General features: G+C 41.5%; 2 protein-coding genes across 3 annotated transcripts in view; both read left to right on the top strand.

Moving 5' to 3' along the window:
• POGLUT2 (protein O-glucosyltransferase 2) overlaps positions 1-7776 on the top strand; it is a 70916-nt gene extending 63140 nt beyond the window's left edge. The window contains exons 9-10 of the mRNA XM_075265343.1: positions 6514-6618; positions 7706-7776. Coding sequence (XP_075121444.1) covers positions 6514-6618; positions 7706-7723 — 123 coding nt within the window. The 3' untranslated portion in view covers positions 7724-7776. The remainder of the gene's footprint in view (positions 1-6513; positions 6619-7705) is intronic.
• Positions 7777-11532: 3756 nt separating this feature from the next.
• On the top strand, positions 11533-18572 carry TEX30 (testis expressed 30). Of its 2 annotated transcripts, none has more exons than XM_075265377.1 (5): positions 11533-11587; positions 14223-14459; positions 15332-15383; positions 16682-16884; positions 17711-18572. In XM_075265377.1, exons 1-5 carry the CDS (start codon positions 11570-11572, stop codon positions 17882-17884), a joined length of 684 nt encoding a protein of 227 aa, XP_075121478.1. In that variant the 5' UTR covers positions 11533-11569; the 3' UTR covers positions 17885-18572. The 2 variants fall into 2 exon arrangements, with proteins under 2 accessions (XP_075121478.1, XP_075121479.1); XM_075265378.1 differs by having other exon boundaries at positions 11541-11587; positions 14226-14459.
• Positions 18573-21499: the final 2927 nt, after the last annotated feature.

The raw sequence follows: 21499 nt of genomic DNA, 5'->3' as shown, positions 1-21499 counted from the left end.
GTTAACAAAAAGCTGGAAAAATGAGTATTACTAATGAAAAACAGCTGGAGAGTCAATTCTCAATTCACATGATTGTGTATAAAAAGATACAAAAATGGTCAGAGGTTCATGAGTTTGAAAAAAAAAAAAAGTGTCTACAAATTGTGGAGGGCTAATGGTAAACATTAGATGCTTGTGATTTACAGGCCCTCAGAGGGTAACGCATTAAAAACAGGCATGATTTGGTAACGCATATCACTGCATAGACTCAGAAATACTCTAAATTGTCTACAAACACAGTTCACCATGCAATCCACAAATTCAAGATAAAGCTGTATAATCCAAAGAAGCTGTATAACAACACATTCAGATACACTCACCGGCCACTTTATTAGGTACACCATGCTAGTAACGGGTTGGACCCCCTTTTGCTTTCAGAACTGCCTCAATTCTTCGTGGCATAGATTCAACAAGGTGCTGGAAGCATTCCTCAGAGATTTTGGTCCATATTGACATGATGGCATCACACAGTTGCCGCAGATTTGTCGGCTGCACATCCATGATGCGAATCTCCCGTTCCACCACATCCCAAAGATGCTCTATTGGATTGAGATCTGGTGACTGTGGAGGCCATTGGAGTACAGTGAACTCATTGTCATGTTCAAGAAACCAGTCTGAGATGATTCCAGCTTTATGACATGGCGCATTATCCTGCTGAAAGTAGCCATCAGATGTTGGGTACATTGTGGTCATAAAGGGATGGACATGGTCAGCAACAATACTCAGGTAGGCTTTGGCGTTGCAACGATGCTCAATTGGTACCAAGGGGCCCAAAGAGTGCCAAGAAAATATTCCCCACACCATGACACCACCACCACCAGCCTGAACCATTGATACAAGGCAGGATGGATCCATGCTTTCATGTTGTTGACGCCAAATTCTGACCCTACCATCCGAATGTCGCAGCAGAAATCGAGACTCATAAGACCAGGCAACGTTTTTCCAATCTTCAATTGTCCAATTTCGATGAGCTTGTGCAAATTGTAGCCTCAGTTTCTTGTTCTTAGCTGAAAGGAGTGGCACCCGGTGGGGTCTTCTGCTGCTGTAGCCCATCTGCCTCATAGTTCGACGTACTGTGCGTTCAGAGATGCTCTTCTGGCTACCTTGGTTGTAACGGGTGGCTATTTGAGTCACTGTTGCCTTTCTATCAGCTCGAACCAGTCTGGCCATTCTCCTCTGACCTCTGGCATCAACAACGCATTTCCGCCCACAGAACTGCCACTCACTGGATGTTTTTTCTTTTTCGGACCATTCTCTGTAAACCCTAGAGATGGTTGTGCGTGAAAATCCCAGTAGATCAGCAGTTTCTGAAATACTCAGACCAGCCCTTCTGGCACCAACAACCATGCCACGTTCAAAGGCACTCAAATCACCTTTCTTCCCCATACTGATGCTCGGTTTGAACTGCAGGAGATTGTCTTGACCATGTCTACATGCCTAAATGCACTGAGTTGCCGCCATGTGATTGGCTGATTAGAAATTAAGTGTTAACGAGCAGTTGGACAGGTGTACCTAATAAAGTGGCCGGTGAGTGTATGCTGCAATCTTCTCTGGGCCAAAGCTCCTTTAAAATTGACAGAACCAAAATGGAAAACTGTTCTGTGGTTAGATTAATAATAAGTTATTTATGGAACCACAGATACCGTTTCCTGCGGACCTGAGAGAGACGATACCATCCAGCTTGTTCATTAATTGGTACCATCCTGCTTTTTATTCAGAGCACTGTTCAAAAGACTGCATCTCTGCTGGTTTCAGGTTGCATTAGTGGCCATGGTATGGGCACCTTGCATTTTTCAGCAAGACAATGCTAAACTACATACTGCATCCACCACAACAGTATGGCTTTGCAGAAGAAGAGTCCAGTTGAACTAGCCTTGCTGCAGCCCCAACCTTTCACCAATAGAACACATTTGGTATATTTTGAAATGAATGAAAGAAGACTCAGGACTGTTGAGCAGCAAGAATCAAAGCAGAACATTTCTCTCCCAGAACTTCTGCAATTGGTCTTCTCACTTCCCAGACTTTTACAGACTGTTGTTTATAAATGAGGGGGTGCTAGACAATGTTAGACATAGCCCTGCCCCAAATTTTTTGAGATGTGTTTTTGGGTATCAATTTCTAATTTAGTTAATTTTATTAAATTAAATTGAAAAACGTCTAGCTTTCATATGTGTTCTTATGTTCTATTGTGAAAAATATGGTTATATGAGATTTCAAATTTGTTACATTCTTTGCTTTCGTTACATTTTACACAGTGTTCCATTTTTTGGAATTGGGGTTGTACATTGTCACATAAACTTTGTACAATTTATCCATTAATTCATTGACAACACCTTTGCTGGAGTCAGTCTGGCAGTCAAGAAAAAACAATAAAGAATTATATTAACTCTGTACTCAGATTTTGATCTGTCAGGTAAAAAGAGATCACAAAGATCCTTCAATTTCTGCAGAACAAGGTGTAACCTGGACCCAGGCCCAACATCATTCCTGTTGGTGTTCCCTGACCTGCTTGTTCTGGAAATCAAGTTTATAATTAACTCTTCCTTGAAGTGTGAATCTTCTCTGATCTTCTGAAGGAAACAGTCAGTAAACTTCTTAGAACAAAACCTTTCATGAACCCAGAGGCTATGCTATTCGACAAATCAGTTTTAACCTTCCTAGAAAAAGTTATACAAAACTGTGTATTAAATAGAAACTATAGAATCATTTGATTGCATCTATTACCCTTTCCAGTTTGACATGTATACCTCTTAAAGCAATACACTATTTTCAGATTGTCCAGAAGCATCAAAGTTAATAAACAAACAACCTTACAATGCTCCAATGATCCAATCCTTTGCACTGACTGACCAGAGAATTAAGAATCACTTGTCAAATCTTCTTGCTGACCTTGAAAGCCATACACAACTTCAGCCCTATCTCTTGGACAATATCTATGGAAACCTCACAATCTTTGTGGTCTTCTAAGGTCAAAAGGAATTAATAAACTGTCCACCCCCAGTATCCAGCGTAAAATATTTGGAGCCATAGACTAAAATATAACAAGACAAAACAAAATGCATCTGGTAAATTTAGCCAGCGCCGCACCTCCCATGAGGCGACCTGAAGCGACCGCTTCAGGCAGCGCTATGCCAGGGCCCCAGGGAGGGCGTCATTTTTAGTTACCTAAGCCAGTCCAGGACAAGCTGTCCTGGACTGGCTTAGCACCGAGCGGTGGTTTGGGGAGACCACTGGAGCAGCGCAGCTCCACAAGCCTCCACTCACGCTCAGGCAGAGAGCAGGTTCTCTCCGTGCCTGCTCTCTGCCTGCGATCGGCGCTAAGCCCCGCCCCTTCACTTCGCCACGCCCCCTACGCTCCGCCCCCTCCTCCGGGGGGGGGGGGGGGCTTTCTGTAGTTCGCCTCGGGTGGCGAAAGGCATAAGTTCACCCCTGAATTTAGCATATCACATATGCTCTACACAGGACATTAAAGCAATAGTCCCTTGTAAAAAAAAAAAAAAAAAAAAAAAAGCACATTACAAAAATCCTTTAAAGTATTACTTTAATGATTTTTGATTTTCTGTTGTATTTTAACACTGATGTACAGAAAAATCTCCATCCTAGTCCAGATTAATTATAACATATTGTGTTCACAAGTGTATGGATGGGGCGCTGAAGGTTACTTGGGGGTTCTACTGGCTGGACAAGCACATTTTTATGTCATGTTTAGTAGATATACCGCAGTATCTGTAGGGGGAAAACCCCTTTAGGCTGAAGCTCCACATTGCGGAAACACAGTTTTTTATGTTGCAGATTTTGTTGCGTTTTTTGAGCCAAAGCCAGGAGTGGATTAATCAAAAGGTAGAAGTATAAAAACTTCCTATATATTTCCCATTCCTTTTGTAGCCATTCTTGCCTTTGGCTCAAAAAAACACAACAAAATCTGCAACAAAAAAGCTGCGTTTCCACAATGTGGGGCCTCAGCCTAAGGTCAGTAATTAAAAAATGGAAATCCCCGTTAATACTTCAGTATGTATCTCAGTATCCTAGATAGAAAGGACTCTTTCATTACTTCTTAAGAAGTATTTGTTGTCTCTACTGCAACAGCTTTAATTCTATCATTTCACAGAATCACCAGTTATTATACGCTGTCCTGCCGCATATCTGATTATGTTCTATTTATACGTTTTTATAAAGCTGTTTTATGTAATCTTGACAGTAGTTTTATTTGCGTTTATCTCGTGTTCCATCAAGACACCTTGAACCTTGGTCATTAGGTATTTTGCAAATCTAGATTAATTTTGCAGATTAAGATTACTTTTACAAAGGCACGTCTGAGTTATCTGTACACAGTAGTCTAGATAAGATGTATATGATACGCTGGGTCTTCTTCTGCAATAAAGTCTAGATAATACAGATATATACTACAGCAGACCATCACTGCAGTACAATCCAGAGGGAGATAAAACACTGCAATTAATCAATATAATCTAGTCTATTCAAGATTACATAGAATATTACATAGAATATATATTATTTAGAGCCCTTTCATATTAGTTTAGTTTCAGAGCGACATTAAGAAAATGAATTTGTTAATCTTTGTATATCAAACTTAACAGTGTAAAATACAGTATGCTAAAATAGCCGTCTAATATTTTTAGCTATGTGTCTTTATGTTCTAAGGAAGAACGTTCTTGCTGTCTGAATAATGTCAAGATCTAACTGTCAAAGTTTTATAGTTTAGCATTCTTTTTCTTTGCTTTTAGCATACCAAGGTCACTGTATTTGTTCCCCTGGTTTAGTTATGCCCATTTTAAATTCCTCGTACTATATTTTTTTATGTTGCGTGAGAGTCTATGCCCTCCCATGCTAGTTGTCCTGTAGGTCACTGGCCCCATTGCGTTTTTCTATATTTGGACAATATAATGTTGTATGTACTGATTTCCTAGTTCTCATGCATGTAGTTTTTTACCTGTACCAAGGAATCCAAGTAGTGTCTTCATAAAGGGAATATCCACCTTTAAAAATGTGTCTAAAAATGCTATGACTTCAAGCCGGGTCTCTTCTGCATTCTACGATGCCTTGGTTATATTCTTACTTTTTTACAGTAGCACCTCATGTAAAAAGCAAAGTTCTCATGTATATTGTCCCTCCCCAAATCTGAGACCCTAATAAACCAGACTCTCCTTCCCCTTTTAAAATGTAATATTGTAATAAAGTATTTGTTTAGTATATTGGTTGCCTTGCCATTAATGTTTGAGTTAGGGGATTAAGGAATTTACTAATATTTCTGCTGACTAAGCCCTCTCCTACAATTTAACAGCATAATGTTAATATTCTTTTAGATTTTTATGATATGTGCAGTAAAATACATTACCTTGAAACAATTTAATATTTAACATCATCTGTTTATTGGTTTGACCTTCACTTTCACAATACCAGGCCATGAAATACAGTACGGATTTTGCTTGAAGCCATGACTAATAATAGTCATGTACATTATATATGTGTAAGGGCAATTTACACTGACCGATTATTGGGAATTACAGTTCGTAGTTTGTACTGGTTATTCCAATAAAATGCCTATGCAAATGTGTAAAAGATCGCCAAACAAAGCAAGTGCTTAAAAGATTGTCAGTGGAAAATTGCCCATTGTAATTATACTGTTGTGGGACAAAATTCAGTATAACCAGTCATTTATTCATTTACATGACTGCCTCTGAAGCGTAACTCAACTTTTGGACAACTTTTGATTTTCTGGCAGTATTTATGTCATAAATAAAACTCTGTAATATACTTTATTAACAAATTTTGTCTCCTTTTTGTGAAATCCTACATTGTATTGTATTGAGAGCTGTTTTTTTGCCTCTTACTGAATGTTACTGTGTACAGGAGTATACTCTCGTACACTGTGTATACCCCCACAATGACAAAGTGAGAACAGAAAGTTAGAAATCTTTTTTATTGAGTTAACCTAAGTGTACAGTCCCTTTACTGAGTACTTAGTTGAAGCACCGTTGGCAGCAATTCTAGCCTCTAGTCTTCTTGGATATGGTGCCTCAAGGTTTGCCCACCTGGGTTTAGGGATCTTCTGCTATTCATCTCTGCAGATTCTCTCAAATTTATTAGAAAGGAAAATTTATCATGGATATAACTATTGAGACCTTTTGCTGTGACACTTGAAATTTAGCTCTAGGAACATTGCTTGGCCTCCTGGCTGCCATGACAACTCCTTGGACCCCACAATCTTATTGTGGGGGATCCAAGGCGTGGCAGGAGGGGGCAATCTTCCACTGGACCTCATAGATACCGTGATCGCTATTGTTCACGTCAACCAGGGGGTTAATCCGCCAAAGTCGGAGTGTCATCCGACTCCGGCAGCTAGTCCCTAGATTCACTGTTTAACAAAGTAGAGATTCCTGAGGCCATGCCGCAGACACAGCTCCTTTGCCTAAACCTCCAGATAACTGTTCCTAATTTCTATTCATTTTTTAGGCTTATGCAAAATTGCAAGTGAGTAAACCAAAAATAAGAAGTGGGATGGAAAAAGTGGAGAATAATTCAGAAAATTTCTTCCCATGCGAATGTGAAAGAAATCAGGTGAGAAAAATATTGTTACTTTGAGTTAAAAACTTTGCTCATCCTATCACAAATTGAACATTTTCAGTATTATTGAAACAATACTATGGGAAATAAAAGGGTGGACTCAGGTAACTGCTTTACATATGCCCTGTTTATGAATATAGACTGCTTAAAGGCATCCTATCATTTAAAATTCTTTTTTTCTCACGAAGACGTAGGAATAGCTTTAAGAAAGGCTATTCTTCTCCTACCTTTATATGTCTTCTCCGTACCGCCGTTCCGTAGATATTCTGGTTTTCATCGGTATGCAAATGAGTTCTCTTGCAGCACTGGGGGCGTGCCCAAGGCTGCCAGAGAACTCTCCAGCGCCACCTCCATCTTCTAGGCCTCGGGCCTAGGGAAAAGCTGACTGCGCATGCCCACCGGCCACAAGGAAATGACCGATTACAATACTGTGTAAGCGGCCATTTTCTTGTGGCCGGCGGGCATGCGCAGTTGGCTTTGCCCTAGGCCTAGAAGTTTGAAGCCAACCCCTGGAAGAAGACGTGTCAAGACCCTGTATCTGAAGAAGATGGAGACGGCGTTGGAGAGTTAAGGCTATTCCTACATCTTAGTGAGAAAAAATTGAGTTTAAATGATAGGATCCCTTTAAAGATAGTTCCTTACCTTTGGGAGTTCCTATTAGCCACATAGAACCGATAACAAAGAGAGGCTCTCGCTCTGGTGAACACTGGCAAGTCATGTATTACAAGGCTGCTTATTCATTAGAATGGTTGGCATGCATAAACTGTGCTAAATCAGCCAGTGACAGTATCATTCCTGCCAATTCATGTGATTGTATAATACTGCAGTGAAAGGATGCTACCCCTGCTGACCAAATATGTACTGTATGTCGGAAAAAGGGAGTGTGATTTTTCATACTTGTTTTACACCATTTTCATGTACAGAAAAATGGTGATTTATTATGCAGCGGTGCTGTCTTCCATCAATCGCTTTTGTTCAGGTCTGTTCACATTTGCTCTGTGGATTCAGTTAAATTAAGCCAAAAGCAAATTCAATTCACATTTTGCCAAAAAAATCCAAATTTTTTTTCTTTATCTTGCAGGTCAAGGATGAACTTTGATATTTATAGATGTTTTACAGGAACTGTGTTTTCCGTTATACAGAACACTACATTTAAAAAAATAAATAAAAATTTATATGAAAATTAATATTTTACTGCATTTGTTATAATTGTTACATTACTAAAGTGCAATAATATTATATTCCGTAAGAAAAGATGTTTTAAATAAATAAATCCTCTTGTCTTGAACTTTTGAATGCATAACTTTTTTTCTATGGAAATGCGTGCTAAATTAAATATTTTCAATATTATATTGCTTAGAGCCTGCTCAGCTATGTGGGTACTTGACATGGACATGAGATGAAATTCCACTGCCTAATGTCTGTGCCAGTATGCAATAAAGCTTTCTGATAAACATTCAAAAACAGTCTTTTTGTTTTACTTCTATGGAAGCAATACAAGTGTCAGGAGTAGGGCTGGGCGATTAATCGAAAAATACCTGAAACCGAACAACAATCGGGATAACTGATGTGATTTAGTTCATGTTAGTTATTTCGGTCTGTTATTACAATATTTGTAGTTACGTTCGAACCCAACCTGCTTTTATCATATGCTGGGGTCTCTTCAGGTCCGCTTTCAGGACTTTTTTCTCCGATTATTTTAAGCGGAATGGGGTTTCGGAGTCCCCGAACGCTAATGTGACTGCAGCCTTAGTTATCACCTTAGACTTGTGTCATGGAGCTCCATCCTGCTCGTATACTTATTGTTCATCACCAAATTGCTCCTGGATCATTGGAAGAAGTTGCTATTGGAGTATGTTTGGATACCATTCTTTACTCATAGTTAGCAGGTCTGCGGTGAGATAGTGACCGAAAATAGACTGCTGCAGAACTTTAGAAAATGTCAGATACTGAGTATCATTTCCTGTAAGTGGGTTAAGAAGAAAGAGAGGCTTCAGATACACTATGTGATCAAAAGTATCCGGACACCTGTCTGAAAATGACTTACAAGTTGGTGGCGCCCTCCATCGGTAATGCTGGAATTCAATATGGTGTTGGCCCACCCTTAGCCTTGATGACAGCTTCCACTCTAGCAGGCATACATTCAACCAGGTGCTGGAAGGTTTCTTGGGGAATGGCAGCCCATTCTTCATGGAGTGCTGCACTGAGGAGAGGTATCGATGTAGGTCAGTGAGGCCTGGCACGAAGTCGGCGTTCCAAAACATCTCAAAGGTGTTCTATAGGATTCAAGTCAGGACTCTGTGCAGGCCAGTCCATTACAGAGATGTTATTGTCATGTAACCACTCCGCCGCAGGCCGTGCAGTATGAACAGGTGCTCGATCGTGATGTAAGATGCAATCGCCATCCCCGCATTGCTCTTCAACAGTGGGAAGCAAGAAGGTGTTTAAAGCATCAATGTAGGCCTGTGCTGTGATAGTGCCATGCAAAACAAGAAGGGGTGCAAGCCCCCTCCATGAAAAACATGACCACACCATAACCCACCACCGCATCCGAATTTTACTGTTGGCATTACACGCTGGCAGATGATGTTCACTGGGCATTCTCCATACGCACACCCTGCCATCACATTGTGTACCGTGATTCGTCACTACACACAACGTTTTTCCTCTGTTCAATTGTCAAATGTTTATGCTCGTTACACCAAGTGAGGTGACGTTTGGCATTGACCTGCGTGATGTGTGGCACCCAATCACCTGACCACGTTCGATGTCCATGAGTTCTGCAGAGCGCCCCATTCTGCTCTCTCACAATCTCTAATGTCTACTGAGGTCGCTGATATGGAGTACCTGACAGTAGGTGGCAGCACAATGCACCTAATATGAAAAACATATGTTTTTGGGGTGTCTGGATACTTTTGATCACATAGTGTATATTAATTTACTTTACATGAAGAACTAAGGCTGGTCTTACACGACAGTATTGAATGTACAGTCCGCAAGTTGCTGATTGGCAACATAGACTCTGCAGATGTCCGTGTCCTGCTGCACTCACCCATGGAGTTCTATGGGCGAGTCCGTGCAGTGCTGCAATTCACGGCCATTACGGACATGTCCTATAAATTGCGGACCACGGTTGCGGCCCGGACACACCAAGGATAAAATATCTGGTGGTGTAAGAGGCTGCATTGAATATAATGTGTCCGCAAATGGTCCGCAATTGAAAGCCCTCAATTGTGGACCATTTGCGGACTTACATTACAGCCGTGTAAGACCAGCCAAAGGGTGAGTCAGATATGTTTGTTGTGCCTTTAGAGTTCCTTTATTGTCTGAGCAACCCTTAGCAATAAAGTACCACATGCACATTCTTTGCCTGGCCCAGGATGATGTCTGGTGTCACAGTAGGTGCATTTATGTACCATATTAGAGTGAGAACACACAGATGGGCTAAATCATTTCCATCCAGTCAAGAAACAAGGTCCAGATGGGTAAAGTTTTATATTTTACTACAGAAGTCAATGACCACATAATACAACCTAAAAGGTGCCATATTTAACTTCAACTTCCCACACCACCCTGTAAATGTATGGTGCTGACGCGTGTGAATTATTCCACAGGCCCATTCTTTTATGACACAATTTCCCCTGAACTCAGTAACTGTCTTTGCAAGACCTCCATCAACAGGGTGGCTATGACTGAAAAAAAAAATCCATTCCCTGTGGTTTATGTCTGGGGTCACATATAGAGAACACTCTGCTGAATTACTACAGCATGTTTTCTTGAATCACCTGAAAGCAAATGTGGTTGTTTTTTTTTTTTTTTTTTTTTTTTTGTTTTTTTTTGTGTGTGACCAGTACACAGATTACAGAAGTTTTGTACAGATGAGCAGGACAGTTGGAGAAATTTCTGCAACATCTGCTGTATGCAAAAGAGTCCTTAAGGTAAGTTGACAGAGTTTTTTGGTCAGGGTTTTGAGGCCATATCTGCCTCAAAACCCTGACCAAAAAGATGGCTCCCATTGAAATCAATGGAAGCCGCTCAGGTCTTTTTTCTGGGAGCTGTTTCTTCCGGCTCCCCGGAAAAAAGAAGCGAGATTCTCATTCTTCAGGCTTAGTCGCCTCGCAATTCATCCTTAAGCATCTCACTCCTCCGGACTAGGCCCATTCATTCGGCCTAATCCGAAGCGGACTGCGCGGCTGTCAGTCGCAGCTACTCGTTTTTTGGATTGGAACCTGAGGCGGTCTCTGCCTCAGATTCTGATCTGAAAAACCCTGTGTGAACTTACCCTTATAGTTTAGAGACAGAAAAAAAAGGGAAGCCATGACTTCAGATTGAACAATTTTACTAGACTGTATTGGCATGTAGCAGTTGGATGTTGCAGTGTAGCCCACAAGACTTTACATCCCAATAACATCCTGTTGTTGTAAATAGCACAATAATGCCTAATTGACACATCTAGATGGATCATGACTAAGGCGCTGTTCACATCTGCGCCCAGTCGCCATTTGAGGATTCCGTTCCCCTCTCTGCATTTTTCACACTCTTCGGGTGGAAGAGCTGTCTATGCTCTAGATTTTCACAGTGGATATCACTCTTTGCAAAGTATTCAAAGAAATCCTATGTTGGCAAATACAGCAATTATGCATAAAATCTGCAGTATACATGTCCTGTGTGTACACACTCTAAGGCTGTGTTCTCTCTTACATAGCTGTGGATTTCTCTCCTTGCATTGCAATGAATGACTTGTGTGGTGTTTCAGCACTAGAGTCCCTGCACAGCTGTCTGACATGCACTGTATACTGCTATGATACTTCTAGAGGACAGACCCAGTGCTGAGAGCAGGAGTGCGAAGTCTAGAAGACTGTGAGGGAATGACGTAATACCCGGAAGTGATCTCTAGCTCCTCCCTTCCATGTATATGCTGTAGTGACAGTGTGTGCTGGTGACCATGGGGGATTACATGGAGGTACAGGCTGGAGGGGTGTATGTGCAGGACTCCCTTCCTGTATTCATCCACAGGGGGTGCACTGATACAGAGTACAATGTACTACACTAATGTGACAATGTAGCTATCACTGTATACTGCCCTCACTGACTACAGTGTATGACTGTGATGTTACTATTGCTTTACTCCTCACACTGCTAGTACTGACTCTGATGTCACCTGTCCTGTTCTGTTCTCCTTGTGGTCTTAGTGATATGTCTGCAATGTGTGTATGTGTGACTGTAGTGTTCCCAACAATGCACATTATTATATGTGTAAAGCATTTAGCATCACTTCATTGCCTAATATATGAGGGTGTAATGTCGCCATCAGTATGTTCTGTGTGACTGCCCTGCATGACTATAATCTTATCACTGTACTATGTGACTGTAGTGTTATACTGTAACTGCATTAGCGTCACTGTTCTACACTATGTATCTTCAGTGTTATCTTCAGTATACTATTGTGAGACTATAGTGTTTGCTACAATATGTTATATTGTGTTACTCTAACTGTAGTTTGTATGATTGCGGTGTTATCTATATTGTGTATGACTGCGGTGTTATCCATATTATGTATGACTGCGGTGTTATCTATATTGTGTATGACTGCAGTGTTATTTTCTTGCATTCATTTTTTTGAAAAACAGCTGTGGAGTTTGGGTGAACAAGGGGCTGTACATCTTTCAATGGGTACTTTGTATACAATAAATAGGTAAGCAAACTTCGACACTCCAGCTGGTGTGAAACTACAACTCCCAGCATGCCCAAATCACTTCTGTGTGAGTTCTCAAAAGAGAAGTATTCTTGCAGGAAGTTCACAACAGTCGGATTGCTGAAGGTTGCCTACCCCTGCAGTATCATCATTGTCCACAAAGTCAATACATTGCTCAGATTAGAAACTTAGCAGAACTTTACAAAAAATGTGTTTGTTTAAAAACTACAAAACGTTTTTCTGTTGCTGCTGTAGCTTTGTACATATGTCACATCGTCCAGCAGCACATCTGTATGGATGAAAATGCATGGCCTAATCCTGGAAGCCTTAGAGACCAGCAACAGAAAAGAGACGAAAGCCCCTACTGCTATGTATGGTGTAACCTTCAGAGAACTACCCATATATATGGCTAATGCAAGATCTTGCTCTTGGATTAAAGGGGTTTTCTGAAATCCGAAATTATAATGTTGATAACCTGTCCTTGGGATAGACCCTCAACATCAGATCTGTGGGGACATCCTGGACTCCCACGGATCAGTTGTTAGAAGAGACAGCAGCGTTTGGGCACCAAACTGAACACAAAGCACAATGCCGTCCGTTTTGTATGGGCCGTGTTTGGTATTGTAACTCAGGCCCATTCACCTGTATAGGACTGACTCAGCTGCTAACAGGTCACGTGATATATGGGGAAAGTTATTTTTTAAAAAATCATGCTCGCCCATCCCTTTGTTATCTTAAAGCAGAAGTCCCTGCCGCATGTGACCGTTGAGGCCAATCAGCAGCCTCAGCAAGGGACACGTGAGGGCACAACCTGTAATGTCCCAGGGTCTCTTCCTGAGGCCCCTGATTGACCTCAGTGGTCATGTGATCGCTGAAGCCAATCAGCAACTTCAGCGGAAGGAATCTGGGACGTCACAGCCGACAAGCAGTTTCACTTTGAGAAGACCGCCCAGCAGAAGGAACGGTCCATTCTGGGAGGACACCGAAGCACCAGGGACAGGAGAGCATGATTTTTTTTCCCCCTCCCCCAGCCTATTTTTTTTTTTTTTTTTTACCCAGACAACATATTTAATATTTAACTTCCGGAAAAACCCCTTCAAGCTACAGGATCAAACTATACATGGCTAACTATTCCTTATGTAGCAATATATCATGTGTAACCATGTATTAGGGAATGGTATAAGTTAGGCTCCGTTCTGACGGAGTAACACACCGCTCATTTAGACACGTATACACGTGTCAGAGCGTGGCACTTCAAAACAGATCCCATTGATTTTAATGGGTGTCGGCTTACGCGCGCTACACATTGAAATCAATGGGTTACAAATAGAGATGAGCGAGTACTGTTCGGATCAGCCGATCCGAACAGCATGCTCGCATAGAAATGAATGGACGTAGCCGGCACGCGGGGGGTTAAGCGGCCGGCCGCCGTCAAAGCGGAAGTACCAGGTGCTTCCATTCATTTCTATGGAGCGTGCTGTTCGGATCGGCTGATCCGAACAGTACTCGCTCATCTCTAGTTACAAAGCCTCCCATTGATTTCAATGTGTAGCGTGCGTAAGCTGGCACCCATTGAAATCAATGGGATCTGTTTTAAAGCGCCGCACTCTGACATGTGTATACATGTCTAAATGAGCGGCGCGTTACTCCGTGAGAACAGAGCCTTAGGCTAGGTTCAAATCTACACTAGACTGTCCAGCGTTCAATTCTGCCATGAGAACATAACGACAGATTGCCGGATCATTGGGTTTCCACCATTTTTATATTGAAACTGATGGAGAAAAAAAAGAATTTCAATGGTTTCTGTGGCTGAGTCTCCATTAGTGCACAGGTGTGAATCTAACCTTAGGGCAGTTTATCATGTAGATGTTTAGGGTGTATTATTGTATGTTTGTATCTTCAGCAGCGGATTACGATACCATTTGGTGAGAAATACCTGGATGCAATGCTGACTCTTCCAAGAGACTATAGTGGAGTTAGGTATGGAGTTATTCTGACACATGGCGCTGGAGGTGATATGAATTTCCCGCAGTTGGTGTCTTTGGCAAATTACCTGGCTTCCCACGGATTGCTGTGTTTGAGATTTACCTGTAAAGGGTTAAATTTAATATATCGAACCAAAGCTTTCTCTACAGTGCTGGTACGTATGTCATTTAATGTTACTACTGTTATCAGATGCTGATTTTACATCCTATCCTATTTTTTTTTTTTAATTTTTGGACATTTATGACATGTACATGTACAAAAACTTGACTGCAAGTCCCATTATACAGATTGAGAAATTCAGACTAAGCGTCCATTCACACAGAGTTTTTTGGTGCTGATTTTGATGCTGAATCTGCCTCAGAATCCACGTGGAATAAAAAGCCTCCCATTGACTTCAATAGGTTCCTTTCTCCGCTAGCGGAAAAAGGAACCCATTGAAGTCGCTAGCGGAAAAAAGAACCCATTGAAGTCAATGGGAGGTTTTTTTTCAGCCCTGAATCAGACGCGGATTCCACACTGAATTAAGCGCCATTTTCCTCCATGTCAAATCCACTAGTGAAAAAAAAAGCTAGTGGAACCCCTAGAACTCTATGGGGAGGCGTTTTTTCCCACATGGATTCTGACACTGATTCAGCCCCAAAAAACACACAGGAAAAAATCAGGAGGGGAGGGGGGTGTTCCTCACCGCTCTCACAGTACAGCGCAATAGACACTACTGTGAGGAGAGGCGTTCCTGACTATCAGAAACGCCCTTCTGATGGTGAAGAGCTACGGTACCGACACCGATAGCTCTTCAGCGGGGGCACAGATCGTGAAAACCGACAGTTTGCTGAATTCAGCACATTGTCGGCTTTCTAGCGGTATATAAAACCGCATGTGCCCCAAGTGATGAAAGGTCCTATTTAAGAAGTGCCATGTCCCCTGCGTTATAACAATTAATAGAGTCATTGTGCACAGATTTCTCAAAACCCAATTCAGATTAATATTCACAGTTCTATATTCTGATTTTCTTCCCACTCATTCTAGACTTACTTGCAGTTTAATGAAGAATATAAAGTTGCTGGAGTGTTTCTTGCAGGTGAGGGTCTCCTTTAATATTCTGTATGTAGCAAGTAGCCAGCCTTACTAATAATATCAAGATATGCTCAAGGCAAAGAGTGACTAGGATGCCACGTGTTAAAGGGGTTGTCCAGGATAACCGCTTTTTTTTTTTTATTATTATGAGGCCGGGGGGGGGGGGGGACCAAAAACCATACTTTCCTATCCCTGGTGCGCCAGTGTCTCCCTGCACAGTCCAGTCCTGCTTCTTTGCTGTCTTGTTATGGTGAAATTCCCCGTCACACTGTGACTTGTCTCTTTCCTTAGGCTGCTGATTGGTGGTCATGTTTGGCCTCATATTAAAAAACCTCTTTAACACGCTACTGCTTTTAGGGTGTTGTCACATGAGCTTTAATAATGGTATTGGTTGGCTGAGAGGGCTCTAGGGCTATGATTGCTGCTCATAGACTGATTTAGCGTAAAGAGCGTGAGTTAGAATACTATGCCAATGGGGATTTAAGTGTGATATTTCTGCCTTTTTATCCTCCACATCTCAAATGATAGAAGGGCTACTTTAAGGACAGTAAATAAAGAACATGACACAGTAGCAAAGTTAAATGCGTAAACAGTACAGAGATTCTCTTTTACGTCTGGAGGATGGATTGGTTGGAATAACAAGGAAAGCAGGATGCAAATTTTCTTTGACATCTTGGAAAGTTTTATCACCACGCTTCCTCAGTATATAAAGTATGGTTAGGGTGTGCTTTCAGTCTACGATGTGGTATTAAGAGATGGTACTAATTGGGGATGAGTCATTGTAATGTGTACGTATTGGAGATGTCATTTGCTCTCGGCCTTCTACTGGTGTACATAGGGCAGTTGGTGGTACCCGTGGGTCCTAGGGATGTCTCCCTCCTTTGGAGATGCGTGCCTGCTGCACATTTGGTGACTAGTCAGGAGCGGGCATGTTCCTCAGGGGACATCTGGGATGGTGTAGTGGGCACCTGTTCTCTTGGATCTAATTTTCTGCACCATTATTTCTGATTATGAAAAGCAACATGTTATTGTTATCCCTTTTTTGCTTTCCTTTACCACCCTTCCTATTTCCCTTCTCCCACTCTGCTGTGCTCCGCCAGGTTTCTGCCAGTATTATGCTGAAACCGTCGGAGAGAAAAGTCCTGTGTGCAAGGCTTTTCTCTCTGCTGATTTTAGATAGAATCTGCGCTGGAGTTTCCTTAGGATGTGACCCTAACCTTAATTAAAATGTAAAAAAACAGTACAGAGAAATAACTTATTAATATTTGGATAGTATAACACTATGTTGTTGCTCTTGAACAGGACGATCAATGGGCTCTCGTGCTGCCACCTCTCTCACCAGAACAGCTTGTGAACAAGATGGCACCTTCATCCAAGGGCTGATCTGTCTGTCATATCCCTTGCATCCTCCCAAAGCAAAAAGTAAGCTACGAGATGAAGATCTGTTACTGATAACAAAGCCGGTCTTGTTCATCTCTGGTTCAGCAGATGAGATGTGTGACAAGGTAACTGTTCTTCTTGAAAATTTGCATTATATTCTTTGGTATTTGTAAATTCATATAAAACATTGATCATTAAAGGGACACTTCACCTACAATGAACTTTTCCCCTGTGCAGTAATATGGTATTCTGTGTGTCAGTCTCACAATTTATTCCTGAGAGGCAGAAACTCCTTTCATAGTTACTGCTAATAGTCTTCTGTTGTAGAGTTATAATGGAGCAGAATATAGCTTCCCCTTCCTAAAGGTACAAGAGAAGAATCACTGTGTACTTCCAGCAGGCAGAGATGGTTTTGGCTTTAGCCACACATGTGATTCTGGTCTGAGGCATCATGAGATTGATAGCAAAGCAGGAGAAATCTAAAAATCAGGATAGTGTGATTAGAGGTGGAGGAGAGGCTGCAGTGCAAGAAGCAAGTACAGTATGGAGAGAAGAGCAGTGTGGAATATACAGTCAGGTAGGAGGAGAGCAGTGATGGAAAGTTGTTCCCAATGGAGGTCTTTAATAAAATAACTGTAATAATTTATGTCCCCTGGTGTTACTTTGACTCCCTTTGGAATGTCCATCTAATACGCGCGCTCTTGGTGGTCCCCTTTATCCCAGATCACTTGGATAGTTGCTGTTCCAAGAACACATGTACTCTCTTGCTCCTGGTCCATGTGCTTTTAGGACTATGGTTTTAAAATGATACTTTACATAAATGCTTGTAGGTGTAAACATAGAGCGTATGTACAGTAGTTTTATGACAGGATTGTGTGCTGTTGTGTGATGTGCTAGGACAATGCAGTTCCGTCACTTCTGTAACTTATCTCAAACCTTCGTTTTTTTCAGACCTTGATGACAAATGTCATCAGTAAAATGAAAGCCCCAGTGAAGATCTACTGGGTAGAAAATGCAAATCATGGACTGACAGCCAAGGGAAAATCACTGGAAGATGTGTTGCCAGAAATGAATGAACAGACTTTGTTGTGGATTGAGCAGACTTTGAAACTACAAGCCCTATGACCATTTGTAGGCTGACACACTTCCACATTGTGCAAGGCTCTGGTAAAATGGCAATAAGCATATGTGTAACTTGAAGACCTGGACCCAAATGCAAAATCTGTAATGGAACACTTGTCTACTTTGTGCCAATTACAATGGCAGTATATTTCATGTGGCAGAGGGACGTTTGGGGCCCCCTCAGAGTCCAGGGCCTTGTAGCGACTACTACTGCAGCACCCCCTATAGCAGGGATAGGGAACCTTCGGCTCTCCAGCTGCTGTGAAACTACAACTCCCATCATGCTCCATTCACTTCCATGGGAGTTCCAAGAACAGCAGAGCAAGTAATGCATGTTGGGAGTTGTAGTTTTGCAACAGCTGGAGAGCCGTACGTTCCCTACCCCTGCCCTATAGCTATGCTCCTGAAAAGGAGGGGTTAAGGCTGTTGTTTGTCATGTGTTAGTCATTTGTATTGCAAATGTTAAAAGCTTAAAGGGGTGGTCCAAAGATTACAACATATTTCCTAGCCACTGGATAAGTGCGGGATGTCCAGCAATCACAAAAAAGGGTTCTATGTTTCACTTTTTCAATAAAGCAGTCACAAATATGGGATGTTACATTATTCAACCTTAAGGAACTGACAAAAGGAGGCAGAGTACTATGGCCAGCTCTCCATCAGTCCCACAGAGTTAAATGCAGAAGAAGTGTAAATTCTCGACTGCTGCTTTACTCAAATGTTTAACATGGTGTGTGTGTGTGTGGGGGGGGGAAGGGGTCACCTTTACAGTTGCCTTACATTAAAAAGTTATTTAAAAGACGTACAGGTTGTGTGAATACAATTAGCATGACATTGGTTGGGTTACCTGTGGATATTGTTGGCACTGTACTAATGTGCATATGGCACTGTCTTTTCATTGAAAGAAAAAGTAAGCCATATAACTTAAAGATGATGCCTTGACCTTTTTCCTTTGGACACAGTGTTACCAATACATGATATAATTCAATTATCAGTCTTTGACCACAGTTGGTTTCAATGGGTTGTGAATTTGATCAATGTTTACTGTTCACTTTTCTGTGATGTCCATGTTAACATTTCTTTTAACTTCATACCGTTTCATACCGTTTAGTAAATTTTTTCTTAATAAATTTAACTTCACTGCAAATGGAATATGTGAAATACCAGGGTTTTAAAAGTTGTCAGTGTCTAGAAAATAACATGTAGAACTTAGATCTGTGTATTAACCCATTCATGATATTTGCTATTATAGTACAGCAATGTCTGGTATTTAAAGAGGAACTTTCACCACCTCCAGCAAATCCAGCTCTTTGCATGAATTAATGCTGTATTGCTACGCCACTGATTCTGGCACAGTTGGATTTGTATCCTTAACCCTGAATCACAACCCAGCCTAACACAGCCCTTTTGACATTACAGAGCTTAAATACCATATCAGGCCGTTGTTACTCAGGAACGGTTAGAGAAAAATTTCCACTGTGCTGGAACCAGTAGAGCAGCACATATTAATAGATGCTAAGACCTTAAATTGGTGGAGGTGGTGAAAGAACATCTGTAAACAAGGTGCCCAACAACTTCTATTTGCAAGGGGATTTGCACATTAACCCCCACAACAGCATCTGAGTCAGTCATCTACACATTGGAAGTCTGATGTGCCCGCGTGGTGAGATTGCGAGAGTTGTACGAATGCTTTAGCAGATGGGATCATTCTGAAAGGCTCCCAGGCTGCTATAGTAATATTATTATTAGAGACTGCCGTGTGCTTGATATTCCGGTTTTTGTCAGTATGTAAATGAGTTCTCTTGCAGACCTCATTCCAGAAGAAGATGGAGGCGGCGCTGGAGAGTTCTCTGGCAGCATTGGGGATGCCCCCAGTGCTGTTTGAGTGCTGGGGCCCACCCCCAGTGCTGCGAGAGAACTCATGATGCTATCATGGGGCTCTTATATATGGAAGAGGATACTATTACTTGTGGACCCAATGATGAATGAACCTTTCATGTTTTCACAACTATGATAAGTTGGAAAGGATATGTTTTAAATTGGTAAATTTGCCACAGAAATTGGTTAAATTGAGTTTCTGGGCATTTTACATGGATGGCCTGTCTTCTGGATAGGCCATTAATAATCTGATTGTAGAATGTCATAACACCCCACTGAACAGATGCTGCTAGGCACTGGAACTATACAGGTGGCAGAAGCCACCTCCACTGTCTATTGTACAGTTGCCATTGCAGATTACTGCTACTTGGTTCCCATTGACAGGGTTCTTCCTACCTTAATATTTGATGACTTATCAATTCAAGATCGGCAGGGATTCAACACCCCCTGTATAGCTGTTTAAATTTGCTGCATCATTGTGGCCTGTTTACTACTTACCAAGCATAGTGCCATACAGAATGATGTATGGAAGATGTTTGCTATCACAGCTCAGCCAATACACTTGAATGGGACTGAGCTGTGAACTGGCCATGTGATTGCAGAAAGTGAAGTGGAAGTGGTACATAGGGAGCTCTCTACTGTTGCTTTATCAGCTGATTTATGGGCTTCTTGAGTGTCAGGCAGCTACTGATCTTTGTTTAATGACCTATCCTAAGAATAGGTTATTAATTAAGTCCCAGAAAACCCCCTTTCAGTTAATGGGAGTTGAGCTGTAGTATTCTAGCACCTCAACTACATGGTAGACAGTCGTCTGCTTTGGGTACCATATACTGTTCTGGTGCCTGACAACATTTGAGTGGTAGGGTTGCCAAGTGTTGGACCCCACCAATCAATATGCATGGTTTATACAGGAGGACAGGCTATCAATATAAAATGCCTGGGACACCCCTTTTATAAATGGTTACTTCTCAACAATGATAGGAGGATACCTCAAACAAGAAAATATTACTGATATAATAGAATGTTAAATGACTTAAGCTCGGGGAATAATAATTGACTGGTTGAAGATTGCAGAAGAAAATGTTCTGAATGTCATTCCTAAAGAGATTCTCTTGCAGACACATTTGCATAACATCTGTGCTACAGAATATAGCTTCACAATCACTTCATTAACTGCAAGTGGGGATACTGAGAAAACAACTGCAGATCAACAGTGTACCCAGCAGTGAGTGATAAATGTGCCATATGGCTGCAAAGGGTGTAAAAAAGCATCAATTAAAAGAAAACATCAAAAAATTAAGGAACCTCCTAAAAGTACAGCTGTGCACAATGACGTTTGTGACATCTTAAAGGGGCTCATGTCTAAATCATCAGAGGCAGTTTTGTGAAGGAGACTTGTCATGTGATAAGGTCCTAAAATGTATAACTGCTAAGCACCATCTTGTTACAATACCCTTTTTATGTGATAGAGGACATAAAAACTCATCATGACTTTGTATTAATGTTGAATAACGTGTATCTAGGGCCGTGATGGTGAACCTATGGCATGCAGGCACTCTGCTGGCACGCGGGTCGTTGCCCGAATCGCTCACTAACGGGGAATCCGGTACAGTGAACGATTGCTGCTTTCAGCTGTTATCATTAGTAGTGTGAAACCAGAAAAGTCCCTTATGCATACAATGATGCAGCAGAATAGTAAAAGTGCTAACAGATGTACTAAGTAACACTGACTATCTTATGACA

Source organism: Leptodactylus fuscus, chromosome 2 (assembly GCF_031893055.1).
Source record: "Leptodactylus fuscus isolate aLepFus1 chromosome 2, aLepFus1.hap2, whole genome shotgun sequence".
In the NCBI taxonomy this organism is placed as follows: Eukaryota; Metazoa; Chordata; class Amphibia; order Anura; family Leptodactylidae; genus Leptodactylus; species Leptodactylus fuscus.
The sequence above is the reverse complement of the archived record's forward strand: the minus strand, read 5'-3'. Positions and strand labels throughout refer to the sequence as shown.